Source organism: Antechinus flavipes, chromosome 2 (assembly GCF_016432865.1).
Source record: "Antechinus flavipes isolate AdamAnt ecotype Samford, QLD, Australia chromosome 2, AdamAnt_v2, whole genome shotgun sequence".
NCBI lineage: Eukaryota > Metazoa > Chordata > Mammalia > Dasyuromorphia > Dasyuridae > Antechinus > Antechinus flavipes.
In genome coordinates, this window is record NC_067399.1 from 602,712,252 (window position 1) to 602,726,725 (window position 14,474).

The 14,474-nt window shown below is 33.2% G+C and overlaps 1 protein-coding gene across 8 annotated transcripts in view; it reads right to left on the minus strand.

Moving 5' to 3' along the window:
* Window positions 1-14,474, minus strand: part of ATE1 (arginyltransferase 1) — a 185,411-nt gene that overhangs the window by 77,772 nt on the left and 93,165 nt on the right. For all 8 annotated transcript variants that reach the window (XM_051981569.1, XM_051981568.1, XM_051981567.1 and 5 more), the window contains one exon: window positions 12,178-12,277. In XM_051981569.1, coding sequence (XP_051837529.1) covers window positions 12,178-12,277 — 100 coding nt within the window. The remainder of the gene's footprint in view (window positions 1-12,177; window positions 12,278-14,474) is intronic.

The window sequence follows — 14,474 nt, forward strand, 5'->3', positions numbered from 1 at the left end:
TATTTATTTTATACTTTAATATATTTAACATGTATTGGTCATCCTGCCATCTGGGGGAGGGGTGGGGGGAAGGAGGGGAAAAATTGGAACAAGAGGTTTGGCAATTGTCAATGCTGTAAAGTTACCCATACATATAACCTGTTAAAAAAAAAAAAAAGCTATTAAAATAAAAATAAATAAATAAAAATAAAAAATAAAAAAATAAAAGTATGCTCTTTGGAACAAAGAGCTATAATTAACATATTGTTATATAGCTTTTGAGTACAAGAGTGAGAAATACTATGGAGACAGATTATGTTGCCTTTTTTTAGTATTCTCAGTCCTTTGATCATGCTTTGCACACAATTAGCACTTAATAAAATCTTTTTTCATTCATTCATGATATTTTGTAGATAGGTCATAGAAAAGAATCCTCCCTGAATTGGGCAACTGTTTTGGGATAACCTCTAAAGTCCCTTTCAAAAACTTCTACAATTCAATAATAAAATCAACTATAATTTATTAGGGAGACACAATTCTGGATCACTGTAGACAGTCAACATAAAATAACACTACTAACTTAGAAACCTTTTTAAAATGGAGATTTTACAAATGAAGGAAGGTGGCCTAGCTGTGCCTGATCTAAAACTATATTATAAGGCAGCAGTCACCAAAACCACTTGGTAGTGGCTAAAAAATGACTTGTTGATCAGTGGAATAGGTTAGGTTCACAAGACAAAATAGTCAATAATTATAGCAATCTAGTGTTTGACAAATCCAAAGACCCCAACTTTTGGGATAAGAATTCACTATTTGACAAAAACTGCTGGAAAAACTGGAAATTAGTATGGCAGAAACTAGGCATGGACCCACACTTAACACCATACACCAAGATAAGATCAAAAGGGGTTTATGATCTAGGCATAAAAAATGAGATTATAAATAAATTAGAAGAACATAGGATAGTTTACCTCTCAGACTTGTGGAAGAGGAAGGAATTTGGGACCAAAGAAGAACTAGAGATCATTATTGATCACAAAATAGAAAATGTTGATTATATCAAGTTAAAAAGTTTTCGTAGAAACAAAACTAATGCAGACAAGATTAGATGGGAAGCAATAAACTGGGAAAACATTTTTACAGTTAAAGGTTCGGATAGAGGCCTTGTTTCCAAAATCTATAGAGAATTGATTCTAATTTATAAGAAATCAAGCCATTCTCCAATTGATAAATGGTCAAAGGATATGAACAGATGATTTTCGGATGAAACAAATTGAAACTATTTCTACTCATATGAAAAGGTATTCCAAATCATTATAGATCAGAGAAATGCAAATTAAGACAACTCTGAGATACCACTACACACCTGTCAGATTGGCTAAGATGACAGGAAAGATAATGCGTAATGTTGGAGGGGATATGGGAAAACTGGGACACTGCTGCATTGTTGGTGAAGTTGTGAACGGATCCAACTATTTTGGAGAGCAATTTGGAACTATGCTCAAAAAGTTATCAAACTGTGCATACTCTTTGATCCAGAAGTGTTACTACTGGATACCCCAAAAAGATATTAAAGAAGGGAAAGGGACCTGTATATGCAAAAATGTTTGTGGCAGTACTCTTTGTAGTGGCCAGAAACTGGAAATTGAATGGTTGCCCATCAGTTGAAGAATGGCTGAGTAAATCGTGATATATGAAGGTTATGGAATATTATTGTTCTGTAAGAATTCATCAGCAGGATGAATACAGAGAGGCTTGGAGAGACATACATGAACTAATGCCAAGTGAAATGAGCAGAACCAGGAGATCATTATACACTTCAACAACAATACTACATGAGGATCAATACTAATAGAAGTGGCTATCTTTGGCAATGAGAGGATTCAAATCAGTTCCAAATGATCAGTGATGAACAGAACCAGATACACCCAGTGAAAGAACACTGGGAAATGAGTGTGGACCACAACATAGCATTTACACTCTGTTATTGTTTGCTTGCATTTTTGTTTTTCTTCCCAGGTCATTTTTACCTTCTTTCTAAATCCAATTTTTCTTGTGCAACAAGATAACTGTATAAATATATATACATATATTGTATTTAACATATACTTTAACATGTTTAACATGTATGGGACTGCCTGCCATCTAGGGGAGGGGGTAGAGGGAAGGAGGGGAAAAGTTGGAACAGAAGTGTTTGCAAGGGTCAGTGTTGAAAAATTACCCATGCATATGTTTTGTCGATAAAAATCTATAATAAATAAATAAATAAATAATGAAATAAAAATAAAATGGATATTTTATTTTAACGTGTTCTCTTTGACAACTATTTAACAAGTGGACTTAAATTCTTTGTAGCTGCAATTGCCATGTTTTGGTGATCTGATTCTGTCTGAATGAAAAGATCATTCTTACACCTGCTGTGATATATTTGAAAATATCTTCAAGAAGCAGAAAAGTTCAATACCATTTTGTTTTGTTCTCTTTTTAACTCAATTAAATTAGGCAAGCGTTGACTCCATTACCACCACCTCATGATACCTTTTGTTCTTTTGGCCTTTCAGATCCACCCACTTCAAGATACATGAGAATCAATTTATACAGTATAAGTTAGCAAACAAGATGTGAAATGAGTCACGATTGCCCAAAGTGTAGTGCTATCTGCATGCATTAAACTACACGAGTCATACCTACATTTGTTTTTAATATTTTCTTAACAGAAATTAAATTTCTTAATTAAGAATTAATCTTAACAGAGTTTCTTAACAAAAAAAATGAGATCTTTCTATAACTGGAATTTGTAGTTAAATACTTGTAATACAACAAAGTATACTGACTTAAGAAAATCAATGTTTTGAAATGTATTACAATGATAGGTCCACTTACAACATACAATCTAAGAACAGATCCCCTTTGCAGTTTGCTAAACTTATTTTTAAAGGGATAGAGAGAACGATAGTGGGTGTACTTCTGGAGAAATGGAAGAGAAGGTACATTTAAACCCAACTACTTGCTAAATGCTCATAACACCAATGCACCAAGTAAGAAGAAAAAAAATAAAACTAAGGAAAAGGGAATATTTCACAAAAAGGTAATTGTTATCAGAAAACCAACTATAAACTATATTACTACAAGCTCTCTGTGCAATACCCACTGTTGTAAATTGAGTTGCATGTGGCTACAGAAGTATCTGTACTCCACATCTTAAAGTATGCTCTCGGAAGTGATCTAGCCAGGCACTCCACTGGCCCCTAATGATTTCAGGGGCTTGTAAATTCACTCTGTACTAGAGCCCTGGAATGGAAGAGAGGGCCCAGTAGTACTTAGCTATGTAAAACCAAAAAAAAGGATTTTCAGAAGATTAAATTTAGCAATTATAAATTCAGGCCAACCTCAACATCCTCCAACCACAAGAATAAAGCAAATCAAGCAAAGAGGAAATGATAACTAGAAGAGGAGGACCTAACTAAAGATCAAGATTAAGGCTAGCTTTTTTCTTTATTTTTTGTACCAGACTTGAAATTTCACTGGCATAGGGAATCTGAGTTGAAAACTCTTTAGATCATTACTTATCCTGAAATATAATATTAGATATCTGAAGAAATGAGACTTGCCCAGTGTCCCACAATCAGAATTTACCAGAATGAAGACTTAATTCAGGCATTCTTGACTCTAAACTAAGCTCTCTACTCATTTTACAATGTTTCCTTTATCTCCCTTCCATCACCTTAAAATAGTAAGAAATGAACCAAAACATAATGAAGAAATAATAATAAAAAGCAAGAGGGTAAAAGTAAGAACTTGCCACAAGAAAAAAGCAGTAGACACTAATAGGAAAAGAATAAGAGAAATATGTTCTTTAAAAAGATCCAATACAATGAATAAATACTATGAAGTGAAACAAATTAACTTGAAAATCCCTTATGAAAGTAAAGCACTAAAGAAACTACCATAAAACCATAAAAGTGATAAGTGCACTCCAGAATGTTTCAGAAGAACAAGACAAGAACTAAAATGTGAAGAAAGAAGTAAGAGTAAAAAATAAAAAATAGAAATGAGTGCATAAATTAATACTCCCAAAGAGGAAATCAAAAAGGCAAGTAAGAAAATTTAAAAGAATTAATGGAGAACACCTCCCAAGAAAAACAGTAATCATCCCACAGAAATCTCCAATATTAGCTCCCTTTTTTAAAATTGGTGTTGATATTTTAAAAATAATGGAAATATAAACTTCATTCAAAAAAGCCACAATGATCACAAGACTCAAAGACATTTTAAAGTAGAGATGTTAATATTTAATTCTGATTTTCCCTAAAGTTAAAAATCAACAATTCTTTAATAAGAGGAATAGATGATCATTATATTCACAGTTAAATCTGTTTTGCTTTCAAATAGTTACTTTTGCAAACAAAGAAATAAAATTTAGCAAAGTTTAACTTTTTGAATGAAAAATGTTAAAAATGGACTAGTGGTGGTTTGTTAAAATACAGAGAAATTACATGCTGAAGTTCTGAAATACAGTACCTTCAATTTGCAACAGCCCAACATGTTTGAGATTATTAAATTATGACATTGTAAAGATCAAACATTTCAGAATTGTTCTACTGCCAAAGTCATCATAAACAGGGAAACAGCAGATGGAGAATTCACAAATGTAGAAATAACTGAATAAGATTAAAAGAAAATAATATTGAAATAAGATATATTTCTACAGATGAAGAATAATGAATTTAAAGATAGGATACAAAAAGATAATTTTAAGAATTATAGGTTTTCCAAAAAGCAATGATGGAACAGAAGGTCTAAATAGGAAATCATGCAGGCAAGGTGTACAGAAGTATTTGACACCAAGGGCAACATTCAGAATCTACATCATGATGACAAATCAAAACTCCAAGTTTATCAGAAAATGAATCTGATAGTCTAAGAAGCAAATGGGGTCAATTTTCATACCAAAATAACATATCCAAGAGTATGAAAAAAGGGGGTAATGATTCTTTCTTCAAAAGAAATCAGAGGTCATTGTTATAGAAACTGATGCAGATTAAAAAAAAAAAATAGAAATATAAGCAAGTACAGCTAGCAGTAAATCAGTTGAGCTATGTTTATTTTATTTCTGGTTTCATGACCTGCCTAAAAGAGGGCAGAGAAAATAGGAGCCAATGACCTGAGGGAGGAGGTACAGGACTACATGGAGAGAGAAGTTCCCAATCTAAGGGCTTGGGAGAATGAGAGGAAAAAGATAAAAGACAAGGCAGTATATAAAACAAAAGCTTCACAATGACATATCAAAAAATCTTTTCCAGGCATGGTCATTCTCAGCCATTTCTGGGGGATCTGTGGTATAGAAAGTGATTAGGGAGGAGGGTAAGGCTCAGAAGAAGGGGGCACTGGCTTGAGAATAGATAGGTATTAGCTGAAATGGCTCAGGGTTGAATCAGACCTTTTGACTCTGGATACAGAAAGTTCATACCACTTCTTACTGCTAAGATACATTAAAATTTTATATTTCTAAGATTTACTTTTCATACGTTAAAAATTCTATAAATAAAGGAAGCATAGAAAATAATTAATTATACTAATGATGGACTTGACAGAGGAGGAAGGAAGACTTCAGTCTTCCAGAAAACTTACACTGTTTGAGGATCATAGGGAAAAAAAAAAAGAAGTTAACTGTAAAGCTCAATAATTAGAAAATAAATTTTTAGAGTATCCTAGGAAGAAAAAGAAACAAGGATGGTATGATTTACCATTATTTGGAATGAGGTCAAATAAATATTATTCAAACTAAGAGACTGAATGAGGGCCAGGTCCAGACTCAAAGTATGTTTAAAAAATTTTTTTAGTTTTTATATTACAAATATTTAGAGATTATTCTTTATCTTATGAGAAGTTTTTGTAATAAAGTAAAACAATTAAATATAATTAATAATATGGTAGTTTAATCTGAGAGTGTATTAGTCAGGCAGGCAGGTGAGGAATCAGTAAATATTTATTAAACATCTATTGTGTCAAACCTTGTGGAAAAAAACAAAAAAAGGTGAAAAATTAGTTCTTGCTCTGAAAAAAACAGCAAAACATGATAGCAGGGATAAAAGTAAGGCATACAAAAATTGGAAACATTGGAGTGGGGACAAGGGAAGGCAGAGAGAAGAACGATAAATACTGGAAGATTTTATATTTGATCCTGGAGGTGAGAGAAAGCTCCTGGAATTAATTGAGTTGAAGAGTAACATAAGTTAGATTTTCACATAAAAAAGATCACTTTGACAGCTGAGTGGAAGAAAGACTGAAGGGTGAAGAGAACTGTGGTAGGCAGACCAACCAACAAGCCATTACAGCAGTCCAAGCACAAAGTAATGAGATCATATCACAGTGGCAGTGGTGTCAAAGGAGAAAGGGCCAAGGCCGTATTTGAGAGACATATAAAGATCAAATCAATAGACAATGACAATGGATTGGATTGAAGTGTCGATGGGAATAGTCATGGAAAGCAAAGAACTGAGGATGATAACTAGATTGGGAGCTTTGGTGACTAGAAGGAAAATGGTACTATCAATATTTATTTTAAAAAAAAAAAAACTTTTTTTTTTTTTAAACTCTTCTTTCATTTCTTTCAGGAATTCTTGTTGACTTTTTGCCCAAGCTGTGTTCGTCTCTGGGATTTTGCTTGTAAATGTTTTAGAGTCATTTTCTTTTGGATTTGAATTTTGAGCTTTTCTGTTAAGATAATAAGCTTTTTATGCTGGAATTCCTCTTTTTGTTTTGTTTTGTTTTCCATTTCTTCCAATCTACTTCCTGAGTTTGAATATGCTATGAGAGCTAAGCTCTGTGGTACTTATGAAGAGAAAATCTAGACTGCTCTTATTGCTATGTTTTTGGGATACTGAATGTTGTATAATTCCAAGATTTCAATGTCAGGTTAAGGACCTTAAATGTTTTCAGTTCTCCCAAAATGTTCTGTTCCATGGCATAGTTTGATGACTATCTTTCTGATCTATCTCTGTAAGTTCTAGACTTAGGTTTGAGTCTGAGCAAGAGCAGTCTACTGTTGAACTCAGTCCCTAGCAGTCAGTTGAAAAGAGCTGTCTTTTTTCTGAGTGGCAGAATTATAGAATCCCCTTTATTCTAGGATTCCTACCATAGTTTGTTTATTTGTTTTTTGTTTTTCCATAGGCAGGGTAAGATGTTGGAAATAAGACTCCATTAAGCACCTACAGCCTGCTTCACATCACAGTTGCTTCAGGCTTATAAACTTCCTTCTCTTTCAATATCCTGCCTAGGGCTCCTACCTGGGATGCTACCCTAATCTGATGGTCCCCTTCTCAGTTCTCCCTGGATTTGAGAACAAAATCCAGACCTACTCAGAGTTGACAGTAGACAGCAAAACTGCCAGTAAATTAGTACCTAGGCTGGACAAATGACTTTTAATATGTTTTTTTTTTTTCCCTTTTTGAATTTTCCCATCAGGATTCTAAAAAATTTAGTGCATTTTCTAGATCTGTTTCGAGGAGTTTTGTAGAGGGGGACTTACTCAAATGCATCCTAATATCATTTTTTCCATTTCTTTTGGAAAAATTTATTTTCTCATTTATTCACTATTTTCTTATTTAATGGCCATCCCCTTGGAATTCAGGTAAGATTTTTGCCTCCAAGAAGAGCTGCTATAACTATTTTTGTAAATAAAAAATCTTTTTTTCTTTCTCTGATCTCTTTTAAACATAGGCCTGACCTTTTTAATGCTTGGTCAAAGGGGATGCTTAATAATATTTTGTGTATAATGCTCAATTGTTTTCCAGAATAAGTGTAACCATTCATAGATCCATCAAGAACATACATATCAATGTGCCTGTTTTCCCACAGTCTCTGTACCATTTTTATCATTTTTTTTTCTTATTATGTTTACCAATCTTTTTTCAAGAACTGCCTGCTTATATCCTTAAGCCATTTGTTAGTTGAGGCATGACTCTATCCTGCAAATTTCATTTCTTCATATCTCTGAAAACAGATTTTTATAAAGAAACTTGCTACAAAGAATTTTTGCCCTTTAATTGATTAACTGTTTCCCTTTTTGTTTGTATAAAAACTTTATATTTTGTTACAAAAATTATCTACCTGTTGCCATCAGATTGGTTACAAGATAAGTCAAAGGTAAAATTTATAGTAATAAGAATTTAGTTTAAACAAAATGAAAACTTTGGTCAAGGAAAATATGATAACATTAAAATGAAATAAGGAAGGTATATAATTATCTTCCCAGAAAATATTCAAACACTAGCATATAGACAATCTTAAGTTCAAAATTCAAAGTCCTGCATAAAAGGAAGAATATACTAGATTGCCCAAATCTCATTTCACCTCTACAATATTATACTAATTTGAGCACTTTTCATCATTGTAAGTAGAGTTTGTTATCATTTTGAGCTATGGCCATGAAAAATATCTGGATATATATTATTTTGTATATTTGTATATATTTCATCACTGATGTAACTTTTAAAAATATCTTGTTAAAGAAAAAGACATTCGTTTCTTCCTCATAAATTACATACACACACATATATCATTTTATGAAACACTAGAATTCATAGCTGATACTCAAATATTATCAACAGGAAAGAAAATTCTCATCACCCTACTATTAAATGATTCAATGAATATGGTTTCATCAAAGGCAATAACTCTAATAAAGATTAATTATAATTTGCTTTGCCACTGAATGCCAAAGATTACTCAGCATTTCCATTTGTTTTGCACCTGAAAGTCCCTAAATGTGCTGTTTTCCCTTACCAGATTGTGAATTCTTTAAGAACAAGAATGTCTTGCTATTCTTTATATATCCTAAGTGTTTCACATGGTTAGCATTTAGCAAATCCTTTTTTGTTTGTTCATTCATTCTATCAGTTTTTTTCATAACATGTAACAGATCTCCAACTGTCTGTTTGATCTCTCTTTGAATGTCTTAAGACCATCTCAAATTCTCCATGCTTTATGCAAAAAGCCAAAGTTCTTCTTTAGACTTCCCCATTTCTGTCAATGTTATCATCATTCACCTCACCATCTGTGTGTCGTCTATCTCTCGTCTTATAATTAGTAGGTCACTAATGCCTACTGAGTCTTCCTTTACTTTATTTTCTCTATCTGATCCCACTACTACCATCCTAGTACAGGTGCTATAAGCTTGTCCTTGATGGCTTTTTTGTCTGTGTCTCTCTGTCCTTCAATTCACCCTAAAAATGACTACCAACGGATCATAGATGTAGAAGTGGAAGGGACCTAAGAGATCATCTCAACTACCCCTTTCATCTTATAGATAAGGATACTGAAGTGAAGACAGCTTAGATGAACTGCAAAATATCACACAAGAAATATTCAAACCTGAATCCTAATTCCACATCCTGAGTTCTAACCTATCATAAATTTCTCCCCTTACCCAAATCAAAATTCATTAACTGCTCTACAATGTACAGAATAAACTACACTTGTACTTTCTTTGCCAATATTTAATGTCCTCCAAAATATATGCTTCTATTTTTCCAATTTGATTTTCCATCATTTCTTTACATAAATCCTTTGCCAAATTGGATAAACCAATGCTTCCTGAATATATGTTCTCTCTGTCTGGAACAATATCTCTCCCTTCTGCCTAAGGATTACTTTCTTACAAGGCATAGCTCAAGTCTCTTTATTCCATGAAATCTTTCTTAATGGATCTAATCTTTATCATATCATTCCCTTGACATCATATAGCTTGTTTTAATAATAACTCACTCAGCACAGTACAAGCTGTTGTTTTATAGTTACCTGTCCTTCTGTATGTATACTGTTTCCAAAACAGAAAACTCTAAGCCATAAGAGAGAGAGGACTCAATGTGTTATGTTTCTTTATAGGCCACAGAGCTTATCTTTTTAATCCCCTCTTACCCTGTCCCTATGTACAAGAGTATTGTTAGGATCAAAAGAAATAATATATACAAAATGGCATGTGACCCACAAAATGTTCAACATGAATTATTATTTATTGATTATTGATTGTTAAGATATTATTGTTGTTCGTCCTTTTAAAAAAGAATCATGAATGACATCAAGGGGTAATGTCTTGACTTGTACATAAATTGGATTTAATGAGGGAGAGTTGCACACTTGTCAGCCTGAGTCATCAAAGTCCAGTGGTAAAATAAAAATCCAGATTCCTGGTAATGGCCTGGAATGCAGTAGATGACTTTGGTGTCTTTAATGTCTGACTAAGCTCTATGTGCTCCCCAGTGCCTGTTTCAAACCACCTTCAGGGCCACGGAAACCAATTTTTCTCATGTGCCTATTCTATTTGAAGCCTTTCAGTTATCCTCAACCTAGTTTAGCTCATCTGCCCAGAAGGTTGGCCACAATGAGATCACTGGGCATGCTATAGCTTCTAGGACTCACAGGTAAGAGCTGAGTGCCAGGTGAACACCAACAATGCCCTGAAAGGGGCTCAATAAGCTTCCCACCAGAGGTGCCAGTCCTCCCTGAACATCCTATACTCCTCTGAAGATAACATAAAAACTTGGAAATAATATTTTTGTAAAAGCTATTGAAACAATTACTGCATGGAGTTGTAAATACTTGAACCTAATCACTATTTATTATGAAGTATGACTATATAATAAATCTATTATTTCCTATTGAATCAAAAGCTTATTACAGATTTTCATGTTCAGGGGACTATGTAAAAGAAGAACTTTCAGGATAAGGCAATATATTATTCATGGTTTTAAAGTCCAGAAAGGCAGGAACAGAGTCAGAAAGAAAATGAAGACTGGATGATCTGAGCTCCTCCACAAAATGGACACCCAAAGAGAAAGTGATCAATGGAAGAAACAGATTAAGTTAGTTGAAGGATATTCCAGAATGAGAAGGTCACAAGAATGACTGGATATTCTAGGGCAAGGAAGCTCAGGTGCTGAGGGGAGTTCCAGGATAAAATAGCAGCTGAGGCACGGTTCTGAAATCCGTAAAGTGAGATCAAAGCTAGGAGAGGAATGAAGTATAAAGTGGGGTTAGGTTTTTGACTTAGGATAGGACTTTGGCTTGGCCTTCTCTTATACCTTAATGCAGATCTACATTTTTCAAGTTTTTTAAATCATCCTTATGTATTCCTACCTTTGCACTGACATCAATGAGGATATCAAAGTATATGTATTGATTTTATTAAAGGATCTTATTAATGTTCTTTTAAGATTTCCTCATATTTAATTACCAAAATGGGAAGCAATATTAGTGAATTGAGAGAGAAAGAATTGAAACCAGAAAGATCTAGACTTAAATTTCACTTCTAAAATATAATGACTGTGATTGTAGTCAATACTCAGCCTTCTTAGTAGTCCAGGAAATTCTCTAAGACTATTTTAATTATAGTGAAGAGAACAACCTGCATTGGTAAAGAGATTTTCCTCACCAAGAAACTCCCTATTCTAACTGCAGGAATATCAAACAGATTTTTTTTTGTTGTAAGGCTATTAATTTTGAATATCAAGGATGAAGTAGAACTACTATAATGAGTTTCAGTGTATATTTTATTCCTTCATTTAACAAATATTTATTAGGTATTTCTCATGTAAAAGGTACTTACAAAGCTAAAACACAGTCTCTGTCTTCAAAATATTAAAATTTAGTGTGGGAGATTTAAGTGCAAAATAATTATGATACAATATATAAATTACAAAAAAGAGTCATGAAGTGCTGAGAATTCAGAAGAATAGATCACTTCTAGGTCAAAGAAAAAAGAAAAGCTGAAAGAGCTCATATGACTGAAATACGTAGATAATATAGGACCTTGAATATCTGTCTTCTTAAAGTATATGTAAACTCAAAGGAGAATGAAAGTAATGAATAAAGGAGGGTCAATAGGAAAATGGATCCAGTGAGGATGCTAAGGTTTAGCTGGGATTATTTAAGGGAAGCTTTGATGAGATCTATGGATTAAATTTCTGGAAATGCAGATTACTTCAGTCCTAAAGAGACAGAACAAAGTTCTGTTAACTCATAAAATGAATCTTGATTTCTTAAAATAAGAATTAAAATATAATGAATTTTAGAACTTGTTAATATTAAGGTACATGGTACAATGAGAAGCACAAAACAAGATCACAGTATTAACACAATCAATTAAAAATTAAATTCACTTACTTATCCAAATGTTATGAATAAATTGAATCTTACCTTATATCTCATTTTGGGGCAAGAGTGAATGTAGAAACCCATATAGTAATAACTGAGTTGAGACGTTTTCTCATGAAGTTCCCTAGTAAAAGCAATTTCTCTGTAAATAAAAATAAAGATGAGCAATAATTAACTTTGGTTCTAATGGGATAGTAGCACATAATGTTTGAACCTTACTCTTATCAGAACTGGCTCAAAGAAGGAATTACATACACAGCCGAAACTAGTATTAGAACGATGACAAGACAATAGAGAGAAAAGAATAATCTAGGAGGATGATGCAAAGTTATAACGAATAGGACTTTGACTAGCTAGAATTGGGAAAAATAGAACTGAGGTATATGTTCCCAGAGAAGGTAGGAGCCACTGAAGAAAAAAATCAGCCCAAATAGCATTCCATTCATTTGTGCCAAAGATTGAAAAGTACTATTATACTTAAAAGTCTAGTGGTTTTTTTTTTTTTTAAGATTAAGAATAACATGCCTTTAAGTTATTAAATAATTTTAAAAACTAAGAGGCAGTAAGGACGTAGCTGAAAGAGTTGTAGGACTTGGGATTGATCTCATTTACTAAGTTATGGCCCTAAGTAAATCATTTAAACTTGCTGAATCTTATTTTTCTCATTTCCTCAAAAGTAGATACTACTACTTTTATTATCAAATTCACAGGATTTCTGAAATAAAAACACTATAATCCATAAATCACTATATAAAATTTGAGTTGTTCTGCAAGTTGTTATTATTGAAAAAAAATATTTTCAATAATGTAAGAATCTGTAACTTCTTCATTGAAGGTCCTCCTTCCATTAATGTAGATCAAAAACCTCTGAATAGGAAAATGTAACTTTTAAGAGTGATTGTGAAAAACTAGCAGTGAACCTCTAAACTTAAGCTGGGTCTTCTTCCAAAAGGCACAAATTGCATTTATTTAGCCAACACTACCAAGATAAACCAAAATAAATGTATATGTTCATATTGAAATTTTTTTCTAAGTGAAAATTTGAATAATAAAATTTTGTATAGAATATTTGGGTTTTTAACTTTAAAAAATGTTCTGTTAAAGCTATAACTACATATAAATTAGCTAATTGACTACATGACACTTTAAAAACTAAATAACGGTCACATCTTTAAAAAAAAGAAAAAGATTTAAAAAATTAAATAAGAGGATTCCTAGTGTCAAAAAAAAAAAAAAAATCCTGTAACCCTCACAAATACCCTGGGCCTGGTAAACAATCAGGAGAGAAAGATTAAATCCCAAGGGGCCTACAGAAAGTCTCCAAGCCCCAGGGTACAGCCTTGCCCCTATAAAAGCAAGAAGCCCTGGAAGTAAGTCAGAAATACCAGGCCAGTAGCACAAGCAAGGGTCTGAGCCCAGTACTGACCAGCAGCAAAGCCCCATCTCTCCAAGGGGTAGTCAACAGTGAGATTCTGCCCTCAGAGGTGTAGCCAGCAGTTAGGTCTACCAGGTATGAGACCCCACTCCTGGGGTCTGACCAAGAACTAAAACCAGCCAGCCAGAACCAGTCAATAGCAAGACTCCCCCATCCCCAAGACAAGGCAGAAGGGAGGAGCTCTTCTCCCAGGCAGTATAAGACAGCATCTAGGCCCTAAGACCCAGTGAAAGTAAGACAGCAATGTTCCAAGCCTTAGTACAAGAAATATGGGACAATGAAAGAACAAATCAAAAACTAAAAAAACAACTTGATTATAGATAATTATGACAATGACAGAAAGGATGACCAAGGTACAAATGTAGAAAAAATAACATTGTCAAAATGGCTACATGCAAAGCTTCTAAGAAAAAATATAAAGTAGTCTCAGGCCCTCAAAAAAGAACTTCTGGAAAAGCTTTAAAAGGATATTATAAAACAAATAAGGAAAGTAAAAGAAAAGTGTGTGTGGGGGGGGGGGGAGGAGACAATGAGTCATACAAGAAAACCATGAAAAAACCATCAACATCTTGCTAAAAGAAATTCCCAAATTGGGGAGGGGGGGAAGGGGAGAAGAAATAACTCCTTAAAAAATAAAATTGGCCAAATGAAAAAGAAGTACAGAAGCTCACTGAAAAAAATAATTCCTTAAAAAGTTGGAATTGGTAACTTTTTAACTATTAATTTAATTTAATGGGAGTTAATGGGAGACAATAAAATAAAATCAAAAGAAAAAAACATGGAAGAAAAAGTGAAATTTCTCACTGAAAAACAAGTAATAGATCAAAGAGAGATAAATTAAAAATCAAAGGACTGCTTGAAAGCCATGAACAAACAAGGGCCTGGACAGCATCTTTCAAATAAT